General features: G+C 47.9%; 3 protein-coding genes across 3 annotated transcripts; 1 reads left to right on the top strand and 2 right to left on the bottom strand.

The window, feature by feature from the left end:
- Positions 1 to 2,610: 2,610 nt before the first annotated feature.
- DFJ58DRAFT_842229 (uncharacterized protein) lies at positions 2,611 to 5,547 on the bottom strand (the record flags this gene model as incomplete). Its single annotated transcript, XM_041392802.1, has 6 exons — positions 2,611 to 2,718; positions 2,858 to 3,390; positions 3,479 to 3,634; positions 3,687 to 4,684; positions 4,738 to 4,953; positions 4,976 to 5,547. The coding sequence occupies 6 exons, from the start codon at positions 5,545 to 5,547 to the stop codon at positions 2,611 to 2,613; spliced, it is 2,583 nt and encodes an 860-aa protein (XP_041243023.1).
- A 384-nt stretch (positions 5,548 to 5,931) lies between these two features.
- Positions 5,932 to 8,853, bottom strand: DFJ58DRAFT_729005 (uncharacterized protein; the record flags this gene model as incomplete). The annotated part of the gene is made up of 5 exons (XM_041385677.1): positions 5,932 to 6,035; positions 6,111 to 7,953; positions 8,003 to 8,225; positions 8,274 to 8,293; positions 8,350 to 8,853. The coding sequence occupies 5 exons, from the start codon at positions 8,851 to 8,853 to the stop codon at positions 5,932 to 5,934; spliced, it is 2,694 nt and encodes an 897-aa protein (XP_041243022.1).
- Positions 8,854 to 8,931: 78 nt separating this feature from the next.
- On the top strand, positions 8,932 to 9,548 carry DFJ58DRAFT_729004 (uncharacterized protein; the record flags this gene model as incomplete). Its single annotated transcript, XM_041385676.1, has 3 exons — positions 8,932 to 9,120; positions 9,177 to 9,450; positions 9,505 to 9,548. The coding sequence occupies 3 exons, from the start codon at positions 8,932 to 8,934 to the stop codon at positions 9,546 to 9,548; spliced, it is 507 nt and encodes a 168-aa protein (XP_041243021.1).
- Positions 9,549 to 12,138: the final 2,590 nt, after the last annotated feature.

The raw sequence follows: 12,138 nt of genomic DNA, 5'->3' as shown, positions 1-12,138 counted from the left end.
ATTGCATGGAACTAACTGGTGATAGATACTAAGTGGTAGGAAGGTAAGGTGTCATAGTTGGGTGTAAAACGAACATGAGAGTATGTAAGTTCTACCTAAGCACTTTCCCAGGGCTCGGAGCCGAATAGGGAGTGCTCTAAGTATGTAATGTGAGGTAAGGTGATGTAAAGTAAGGGTGCATAACGAAATGGGAAGTGTAATATGCCAAATATGGTCAGATAACGAAAAGGGACATACTGAGGGACTGGTTGGACGATGGATGGATGCCCCTGGATGCTGTGCGACATAGTGCGCTTGAGCGCGAGAAAGCGCGCAAGGCGCACACGCAGGAATACTGCGCGTTGTGCGGGAAAGTGTCGCGCCTATGGCGCGTTTCGCGGGAAGTGGTGCGCTCCATGGTGAAAGTCATAGTGGATGATAGTGCGAGTCGTGCCATGAAGACCAGTTGTCAGAATTCGTAAAATGAGCCCATATGAGCCCACAGAAACGCGAGTCTCTACATCACCTCAATTTCTGCGGTTGTGATATTTCACATGTCTTGTACACTGATTCAAATATTCCGGCAGCTGATTCCAACCCCCTTGGAACTTTGTCAGCTTGTTGGAACGCCAACCCTGGCACCTTGCAAAACACCAAAATAACTCCACGCTTTTGCCAGAGGCTTGAAATAGACTCGGTCCGACTTGCATCTTGGATGCAATGTCATTGGCAGGCATCAAAATTCAGTCCAAATATAGCAGCCTTCCAAGCCCCCTTTAGAAATTTCCGACAGTTACGACCATAACTTTGTCATGTGTCCCATCCTCCAATGAATCGAAGCTATTTTGTGACATATGGTAAAATATGAAAAAAAATCAAAAAAAATCGCTGTAGACAACTGATTAGTGAGACCAAAAATCATTATACAAGGTGTTCATGGTGTGCCTGCGCTGTCCTCTCCCGAAACCAGGGATCTCTTTGTTTTCCTCTCCTCCCTCACCCATGTTCAAAGCTTTGGCAACCTGAGCATGTCCTGCAACTTCTGACTTGTACACCTTCGCCTCGTTATGTGTGATAAGTGAGCTGCCATCATCGACACTGTAGCCTGCCAGCTGGTCCTGGCTGCTGCCATCTGCAATATGCTGCAAGATGGCCTCAATTGCTACACCACTTCCATCCAAGGCATCAGCGTCAGCATCGTCTGTGAATGCTGGCTCTTCATCTGCATCTGCGACACCATGCTGCTCTGAAAGTTTGTATTGGTGAGTCGAAATCTTCATCTAGAGGTCTGGCTGGTTCTTCTGCACATCCCGAAGTCATTGCAAGGCCTCACAGCTCGTAAGGCTATCAAACGAGAGGTTAAATGATGGACCTGCATGCCAAGATGCAAAAGCCTGGAATATGATGCGTCCACAAAGAGATCTTGGTGTAGAGACTTGCATTTCTGCAGGCTCATATGGGCCAAATTCACGCCTTTTCACGATGCACCCGATATCCTTGCAATGCGTGCTTTGGTGCATACCAGCGCTTTCGAGTGCGCTCGAGTGCGTTGCAGTGCACTTTGTCGCATTTCCTTAAGATCCGTCGCCTGTCCTCCGCATGTCCTGTCCTAGTCCTCCAAGGTCCATTGGTGCATTTTTCCTTCTTCAGAACTCATACTCCGTCACGCAGGCACTAGTACTTATCATCATATCTCATTATGGACCCTGACTTACCTCACCATTTACCTTAGTACTTCCTATTCGGCTCCGAGCCGTGGGAACTCGCTTAGCATACCTACACGTCACCATGTTCATTTTCCTGTCACTTAGTTCCGCTCCACTACCATCGAAGTGTATAGCTTGAGTTTCTATCTGAATACACCTATTTCCCTCCTATTGGCGCTTTGACACCTTTAAGTGCCTACTTCTACATCTATCAAAGTCCTGATTCCCCCATTTGATTGTCACCTCTACTCGAAGCACTCTGTTGTGATCGCACGAAGTGCACTTTCCGCACTTTCCGCCTCATTAGCGCTGAAGATGAGGAATCGTGAGTGGGTCTATACTGAAAAATATAAGATAAGTCGCCTGCAGTAGTCCTCGAACACGAGTAGAAGTCGGCCCAAGAGGATCTTTACTGAGTCTTTTCCTCGAGTAAATGCGAGGGGATGCGCTGAACGAGTCAGCAAGGGAATCTGCGCAAAGCGCGGGTGCGAGACGCCTTGTAAACGCGAAACGCGCGTTAACGCGACGAAAGGCGAAAGCGCGACGTAGGCGGAACCACGAGGCGGAACAAGCGCGCTATAGACGTTAGTGAAGAGGCGGAAGTAGCGCGAAGGTCTCTCCAGATTTTCTCAAGAGAGCTTGTTGCAAAAGAATAGAGAGTCGCGCAGTGGTTGTGTTGCAAATGAATAGAAATTGATTCACAGTATACACTGATGCAGGATGATGGGATGTAGTGAGTAAGTAAGTAAGTAAGTGAAAAATCTATCAGAGTCCCCATGTCTAAGGTAAATGTTCCCAGGCGCTGAGCCGAAGCGGAAGCAAAGCGAAAAAGAGTTGTTGTGTTGTAGAATAAGGAAATATGTGTAAACAGACGAGGTATATAGCTAAAGTCAGTTGAAAAGATAAAGGGAGACGCACCAGCGGATCATAGAGGGACAGGACAGGACGTGTGGAGGACAGGCAACTTGGAAAAGCGAACGCGAAGGTAAAGCGCGAAAGCGCGCGCAAAGGCGCCATAGTAACGCGAAAGGCGCTATAGAGGCGCGCTATAGGCGCCAGATGCGCAGATTAGGCGGAAGCGTCGCGCGTTTAGCGCGTTTAAGTCGCCTTGTCATATATAGCGCGCGTTAGTGGAGACGAAGTGGAAATACAGCCTTTGTGAGGCTACTCACAATGGAGTCTCTACACCGTTTTCGCTTGAGGATTGTTTTGGCAAATAATAACTCAGGGGATGGTTCGTCCTTTGGAAGCTCTGCGAGATGTCTATTCAACATCTCGAGCACAGCATCAAAGGGTACTGAATCTGGGTTGCCATTGTTCCTCATCAGCCCGTACCATTCTTTTGCAAGTGGAATGAGATTTTTGAAGTAGGGATGAATCTGCTTTTCAAGCTTCTCCAAATCCTCCGAGTGGAAAAAGAACCCCGTCTTAGCTTGGTCACACTCCGCGTAAGAGTTGATGGACCATGCACGTGGTAGCCATTCGGTTCTATTGGCCCTAGACTTGAGGACCCGTTTCATCCCGAGGGGACCCCTGAATTCAATGCAGATCCAGGCGAAGACGTAAAAGAGGGATTCGAGATCATCAGAAAAAGTGTGCATGATCAACTGTAGCCTGTTGCGGTCTCTGAACATGAAGCTTTCTTTCGAGTTTTCTTCTGTGCAGTCACCAAAGGAATGACATCCGAGAGCTGGTGAAGAAGCTTCTGTGACATGAATGGTACTGTGCCCATGGTCATTTTGTGAGCAGTTGTCCATCGAAAACAGAGTCAGGGAGTAAAACACTGACCGTACCACCGATAGGGTAGCAATTGCTCTGAAGAACACGCACGGGAAATTCCCAATCTATCATTGTGCCATGAGAGCCATTACCGTCGTCCTCGATCATAGAGTTGTTAAGGCTGCAATCTCGATGCAGAATACCTCGCTTTTCGACCGCTATCTTTTGAACTAGAAAAAGGTAAGTCAAAAATTTGGATATCATCGCATGGCGTGTACTTACTGGCGACGATATCCCGGATCGCACTCACTAACTCTGCCTTTGTGCGGAACATATGCAATGGTCGTGCACGGGGCTTCAAAACCAGCCGGATATGAGTGCGGAAGGTACCTTCTATACTCTCCAGTGTTTTATAGCGATACTTCTCTGTTTCATCGACCTCCCCAGGTCCGATCTCGACGAGCCAGTGCTCAACAAGCTCGGGTACGCCACGAACCCCCTTCATCTCGTTCAACATGATGACCTCATTCAACACGTCCTCCTTACTCCCTAAAACCCAATGATCCTTTATAATGTATTCCTCCTCGCCCCTCCTTGTCAAGTAGCACACAGTGCCATGACCGACAAGGCCTTGGCTAGAGAACATGGCTTCCAGGATATCGTAGTAGTGATGGTTGACTCGAATTTTTCCAATTGGCTCTGGAAGAGGCGCGAGGAGGGGATCTGCAGGAAGGGGCGAAGGAAGACCTTCCTGGAGGAGGAGGTCTTCAGGGAGGAGTTCTTCCAGGAGAGGGTTTTCAGGATCTTCAGGATCTTCAGGCAGGGGATGTTTGGACAGAACCGATGGCTCAGGACCCTCTGGCTTGGATATGGGATCATCTGCCAAAGCACCACTCTCGAGGATGACAGGTGCGCTCTTGTTCGGTTGTTTTAGATCGTATTTGGCAGTTCCAGTGGTAGGACGAGTGAAGGTGGAGGAATGTTGGAGCTGGCCGGGCTGAAGCGTCTTAGTAAAGATACTGATGGTAGGATCATACCCAATGCACTCGAGGCCGCCAAAAATGATGCACGAGAAGGTATGTAAGAATCTGTCCGGATCCCAGTCGATATTGATGCAAGGGGTTACGATACCACCCGAGTGATCATACAAATGCACGTGAAGATCTTGATACCCATTGCAAACTGAGAGGAGCAAAACGAAGTGTCTCCAGGGCTGGCGCCTTAAAAGAAGGTATGCCTTGCTATCGATAGTCTTAGCAATAGTAGAGGTAGGATGGTACCTTCGGAAAATCAGCTCACAGTTTTTGCACAGGTAGATCAACAATCAACATACTTTTGGGATGTCAACTCACACACCGCCTTAATCATATCCCACCTAGCCTCCACGTCATCTAGTAAGGCTAAATCGGGTTTGCACTTGATTTCGTTGTCCTTGACTGGGCGCGTGGAGTTCACACCGCTCCATGTCCGTATCACTCCACTGGGATTGAATTGGGTGAGCTTGTCATTTGCTGCAGCTGAGGGCAACGGCGAACAGTATTGAAGAACCCTGCGAAGCTTCGTCTCATCACTGATCGATGATGATGATATTGGTCCCAGGCAGCGGCGGTGCTGTGTCAACATCAGGCAGGTCTGCCAGTGAGTTGTCGGGGTCTATGCCAACTGCTACCTTGCCATCATTCCCTTCTTCTTCCGAGTCCTGTTCTTCGTCCTCTTCATCCTCCTCCTCATCCTCTCTGAGATCCTGCCCACTTTTGTCAGGTGACTTGCTAGCACGCCGCTCGCGTGTGGGAAGCGCCCAGTTCCAACAGTGATTCACAGTATCGTACAGTGACACTGACTCGGTTTCGCCCTTGTTGGTGAAATTTTGTTTTTTCCTGAAATTACGAAGGTAAAGTGGAGTTTTGGTATTTAAAGGAACAGTAAGTGAATTTGCAAGAGGGATTGTAGGGCTAAAGGTTTTGAATATTAAGGAAAGTACATGGCTGAGGTGCCCATCAGGTTCCTGTAAAATCAAACCATCGAGTTCCCTTTCGGTGAGTGCATCCATGGTAGGAACATCATTTATCTTGGGTGCAGACATCAGAGATGAAAGTTTCATCCCATAGTCTACAGACCGAGGTTGGGCGCATGTGTATGGCATGGTTGTTGAGAGACTAGGTGAACAATGACAATGACATGCCAGCACTTCACACCATAAGGAAACATCATCACAAGATTTGTCTATTGAGGATAGATCAGGTACATACTAGTCTTATTCAGGATAGATCATGTACATATTCCTATGCTGATAGAGGGAAAAAGGTATTTTTATCCCAAAAGTGATTCAACCAGAACTCCGACACATGTTCCAAACTGTTGTATGCAGTGAGACGCATGTCCGCAACAGCGCCAAAACATGGAACGAGATTGACAGGTGCCCTTAATTGAGAGACAGGTACAACATCCCCTATGCGAGTCCCATTAGAGCGCTTTGCTCTCTTGAGCAAATGCAGCTGTGTGATCAGGGTCGCGATCACCAGAGATATTAAAGTGTTGGACGTAAGTCAAGAACTGATCTTTCCATGTTGAAGGGGTGCCACTGTTTGGCCACGGGACACATGATAAGTCGAAGCTGTGCTACGGCGTGACCTGAGGAGATGGGAGATGAATTGAATTAAATTAAATTAGATTGATGTTTCAGCATGAGACAAGACAGAAGCTTACCTGAAAAACCGCTAGTCGGCCAAGAGTACCCTGCTTCAGTCTGGACAATGATTGTGTCGTAATGACCCAAAATCCAGGGGCCACCAGGTGGTGTGCAGTTCAGTGTCTGAGCAGGTCGAATACTACGAGGATCATGAAATTCCGTGTCTTGAAGCCGGATTTTGATCCATACTTGGAGGTTGTCAAAAGGAAGTATAGCAGAATGTCCGGCTCTTCTAGGACCACCTATTGGATGAATGTATTGATGTCCAAAGGTGGCCTCACGTTGAAGGTAATCAGCGATAGCTGACCGCAGATCAGGAAGGCCGAACTTGTTGGCAATCTCATCGACAGTGACCTTCCTAATGGCAGGATCGTAGGAAAGATGGAAGGCGGTGTGTTCGATGACGAATGAGCGTAGAGGTAAGGGTACCAAATCCATATGCTGGAGCTTCCTAGCAATAGAAAAATAGTCGGTGATGGGACGTGAGTATCCAGATGAATGGACTGTAGACAGACACTCAATAGTTTCGTCAGCGTCGGTGTCAACATCGTCTTTAGGGTCTATGTTGACATCCTGCACTTGCGAGTGCAAGCTTTGATCATGATCTAAAAGGTTGGTGGTGAGCTCGAATCGACGACACTTGTCAGCTCGGTCGAGATGTCGACAGATCTGCGGATCATAGTTGACGTTGTTGCTAGATCTTGCAGGGTCCTTAATCTCTGTGATGTGTGCATGTTCAGTGATGTCTGCAGTCCATTGGCTCATGACGCCGCTGTTGTGAATGCTGGGGACAATGTTCTGCATCAATTCAAGCTTAGGTATATGCCAATTATTGATGGCTTTATTGCGGTGCCCCCGACGAGCCCCAGCAGCAATAATTGTGTCCTTCTTCGCATGGAATTTGTCCAGTGCACCGGAGATAAGCTTGAGATCGTTCTCGTTAATGTGCGGCGACTGCACAAGGTAACGGAATTGCATGAGCGCAGCGTACTGCAGCAAGGACACCGGGGGTGCTGCATCCACACTCACTGCAATAATAGATCGCTGGATGTCACGGTGACAACAACCAGTGACTTGTTTCAACTTCGATATCCCTTCACGAAAGTGCCGAAACCCGGTGATGGGCTGTAGAACAGAGAATCGAAAATCAATTTCAGATTCTCCGACGGATACAATGAGCCATTGGGCATCATGGTCATAGAACTCTTTATGGATGTGGTGGAGGATTTCGGGGGTAAGAAAATGGGAAGGATCTGCAAATATCCAGTTGCTCCAGAATGGCTTGTCGACACCATTCAGGCGAAATTTCTGGGCTTCACGGAAATAAGCCTCGAGATCATTTGGATCAGCATGTGAGTGAATAACAGCAAGCTGGGCGAGAGTCGTCGATCTTGTCCTAGGTTCATGCCAGAAGCTGTCTCCAAACTGTGTATACATCACCATCGTCACGGGAGATGTTTTCCCCCCAACAGCCGCCAGCATCATTGCTTCGGGCATATCGACAATATAACTTGCGAGGGTAGTAAAGCAATAGCGACTGCGCCCGATGGGATCAGACAACATGATACCATGTTCAGCAGCCTGTTTCAGTGGATGCAAAATGATGTCGAGGCATTGGTGGATAAGACGATCCTGCAACACACCCTTCATGTGTTTTTTCTTGTGAATGAACTTTGGGACAGGTAGAAGCGCAGTGAGGACAAAAGAGTGGGTCGACAATTTCGAGCATGTGTTCATGTGTAGATTGGCAAGGCTGATGAGGAGTGGATGAGCGACGTGATCGCCTGTCAATGATGAAATAGTAGTCTTGTCCGAGGATAAAATCGTGCCGAGGAGGGTTGCACCCGCAGGTAAAGCAGACTTCAAGGAAATATGAGCTATTGATTTCGCCCTTCGATATGTTACGCACCTGAATTTCCCAAGCACAATTTCCTGTCATCCATTCAGTATATACACGGCAGGCTTTCTGCGCACAAATATATACTCTGCGAGCGCTGTAGTCCATATGATCGTGAAACAGTGGATGGTTGAAGATATTCGAGATGCACTCGAGAGGATCACGCCAGTACAGAACAACGGGCGACTTCATAGGATGCATTGTAGTGATCACTTGCAACTTCCAGCGTGGACCACTGGGCAACATTTCAGCTCAGCCCCGTAACTCTCTTGCTGAGTGGAACGATAAAGATAAGTCCTTGATCTAGATACTCTTTAATGTAAGCCGTAGCGATGACCTTGAAGTTGGGAGACACTCACCATTTCGAGGCCTAGAAATGCATCTATCTTCCCCATGCTTAATCCCAAGCGCAGAAGCCATGATGAAATTTGCCATTCTTTCCGAGAGCTGAACGGATAATAGAGGTTCGTCTTGCGATATATACTGTTCTCGTCGGAGTCAAAGAGGCTCAAAAATGTGTATCCGTCCTCGAAGGCAAGCGGGGGATTGGGAAAATGGTCTGTAACTTCGCTGCTCTCATCCTGTATGTTGTCCTGATGTGTTCTCTCCACACTCTCTCCTTCACCAAAAACATCATCCGAATCCATGAATCCCACTGGTTCATAGGAATCGGATATGTAAGGTTCGGCGATGTCGTCCACTTCCATGGCATCTTCTGGGGAGCAGCTGGATTGCTCGAGTTGGATCAGGTCATTGAGCCATGTATTACACCCGGATAAGGGCTGACTCATATGGCGAGCAACAGATGAGTGATCTTTGAATTTTTTGCCGCACGAAGGACAATAACTTGAAGCTTCGGGCATGCTGAGGTCGTCAATGTGCGAAGTCCCGAACAAGTCACAGGCCCGGCATTTTCCGATAATCCTTCTTCACATATTGCGATGACCATTTCTACTCTACAATCCTTATCAGTCAGCACTTCTGGTTCACACTCGCGAAATTCTCTTCAGGCCTACCGCAACAGCAATGGGGACTCTCGCGAGCCACGTCGTTCGAATCCGCACACCAGTTATCACACTACTAGTGGTATGTCCGATATATTGGAAGTTGTTGACAATTTCAATGCTATGGTGAGTCAGTCTTTCAATGTTTTCGTAAAATCTCAAAATAATTGGCATTTCAACAGTCCGTCAGAGATCCATCTGATGGTGAAGCAAACCTGATGATGGACCTCATAAGAGCGAAGCGCGATGTTTTCCAAGCTGAGAAGGCCCTCGCCGATTCGATACTACAAGAACATGAGGTTCTGTCAAGCTTGTTGAGATTCCAAGCTGAAACTGCGGGGAAGAGGGTGGATGATGCGGACCTTGGCCTAGGATATATGCGAGTTGCCTTCAAGAGGCACGGTTGGACTCCTCACGCTCAGGCCCCTCTATCCGGACAAGGATGTTTGCACGCCGGTAAGCTTGTTATGATGGTACCCCAGGATGAACTGATGTCTGAACACATCACAGATAACTTAGAAAATGCATGGCATGTCACCACTCAGCTTGATTAATTCTGTTTGTTGGCGGCACTTTCGTCATTTTTTTCATGTTCAATATATACTACGCACTATGTAGATTCTTGTGATATCGTTTATATGTCCAAAATATATGTTGTTGCATTGGTTCGTAATTTTCAGCGCGCTACTGCGAGTGATGTAAATAGTGCGGAATATAGTATATACTACTACTGTGTGATTATAGCACTTGCAACTTGAAGCCAAGATTGCTGTAATTGAGTAACTGTGACTCTGTGAGTGACTGGAAGTAAGTGGTGCTGTAGCTACTGTATGCTGTGAGCTTTGTGTGTACTGTGAAGTTCTGTGGTTGGCTGTAGCGAGAATGCAAATTTAAGTCTTCTGTAGACAAACATGGTAGTTTGCTGATGTGAGGAAAGGAGCGGCCGCACGAGATCCATTCTGATGGGTCAAAAATGACAGACATGCTGAGGAAAGGTCAAACTCACATGTGATGCAGCTGCCTGCTTTTCATATCCATCGGGAAAATGCCCATGTCAGATGGCCCAAGGTAACGACCTGAGGATCTTTCGGTCTATGTCAGCACCGAAAGGAAGAGGAAGGTGGTTGCAAACCCATATCAATCACGGTTGAGGCGAAGCTAATTTGGGTGCATCACACGTCACAAGGGGCTACGAAGCTGCGAAGCTAAGGGTGACATGGTCACACCCAAAAGGGTGCGAAGCTATGGTCGTAACTCTACAGTATATCATATTCAAGCTTTTCAGGTGTTCTGGGTCCAGTAGAAACAAATTCACCCAAATTGACACTATGTTTTCGAGGGTGTGAAATTGACACTGTCATTCACGGTAAATTTGCAGGGTAAATTAGCTGGGCAAATTTGCCTGGTGCAAATTCCCGGAACCCTAACTTACTAGTGTTCCCGACCACGCCTGCACAATACTTCCATCTTTTATGCCGCCAGATCAAACGTAGCTACACCTCTGGAGTGGAAACGGAGACACCACTACAGCGGCTGAGCCCTCCTATTTTTTGCTTCGGAGAGGATAAAATGGGCCACGAATTTGCACCATCCAATAACTATATATGTTGAAGACGCGTAGTAACTGTATTATAAATGCCCTCCCAACAGCTTCGTGAGTCGCAGTCTGTTTCTCCTAGTCACATGCAAATATTCACATTGTCACTCCTTTATCACGAGTTCAATGCAGACTTATGGAACTCAATTGCAGTCCTTAGACTCTTCCTGTTGAATTTCCAGAAACTGACTATCGAAGAGCTCCATGATGAGGACGCCCGTTGTGACACCCTGGTGCATTTGCGCCCAATATCACCCTTAATTCAATCTGATTTATCGTGCTGGAACTTCTACTCTTCGCATTGCCTCAATTTTGTCTCCCGTTCGCTTGCTCTTGCCCAGTGCCTTTTTTCCTCCAACTGTTTTGTCACGCCGCACAGCTTACAGCTCACATCATCATCATCACACACATCGTTTTGCTCTCGTTCTCACTGCCATCGTCTTGGATATCGCGATCGCATGTTGTATTTTACAGTGAACACAGTGAACTATATATTTCGTCCCACCCCGTTTTCTCAGGCTTTATGAATGTACTCGGTGCAATGGGGACTTGAACACCACAGATGACCGCAACAACGATGTCCTTCTGTTCAGCTTCTCAGTCCGCTGTGAGGAAGCACGGATTCGCTAGAATAGGATCATCACAGTACTAAGGTCTGCAAGTGTTGATTTTAGTAAGTGCGAGGAACAGAAAGGGCTTTGAAGAGACTTACTCCTTTCGGCACTTTTGCCAGCATTGTCCATGTGCCATGCGGTTCAAATCAAGCTCGGGACCTCCTCTGGGCATCACTAATAAAGTGCCAGGGCTATAAAATGGATGTCGAGAAGCGGGTGGGACCCAGAATAACAGCCGATGTTTGGGTCCTACAACCCATCCACTGTCACTATCCAGGAAGATGGGGGTCGAACTGCGGTTGTCATGGGATGCTCCCTCCATTAACTCAGAAGTGTTGCGCAGCGCATGGATGGAGTTGGACGAGAAGGAAATGAGGTGATTGTTGCAAGTGTTTAATGTCATGGTAGTTGTGGCCTCGATCGTGCGATGTTCATCTGAGAATGCTGAAGGATCTGACACGGCGCACTGTTGCGACGGCTGCCTCATCACTGCATTCCACAGCCGAATAGTCTTATCCTCCGAACCAGTGACAATGCGAGTACCGTCCGGGGAGAACGAGACCGACTTAACCGAATGAGTGTGCCCCCGCGAGGGCTCGCCGACTGGCTCCCCCGTCCCTACATCCCACAGCCGAGCAGTCTTATCCATTGAACCAGTTACGATGCGAGTGCCATCCGGCGAGAACGAGACCGAGTTGACTGAATGTGTGTACCCCCACAAGAGCCCGCCGACTGGCTGCCCCATCCCTGTATCCCACAGACGAACAGTGCTCCCCGTCGTTGTATCCCATAGACGAACGGTGCCATCCTTCGAGCCAGTGACAATGTGAATGCCGTCCGGCGAGAACGACACCGAGTTAACTTCAGCAGTGTGCCGCAAGGGTTCACCGACTGGCTCCCCCGTCCCTGTATCCCACAGCCGAACAGTCTCAT

This window comes from Suillus subalutaceus (genome assembly GCF_016647625.1).
Source record: "Suillus subalutaceus strain FC151 chromosome Unknown DFJ58scaffold_66, whole genome shotgun sequence".
Classification (NCBI taxonomy): Eukaryota; Fungi; Basidiomycota; class Agaricomycetes; order Boletales; family Suillaceae; genus Suillus; species Suillus subalutaceus.
This window is presented reverse-complemented; position numbering and strand designations above follow the sequence as displayed.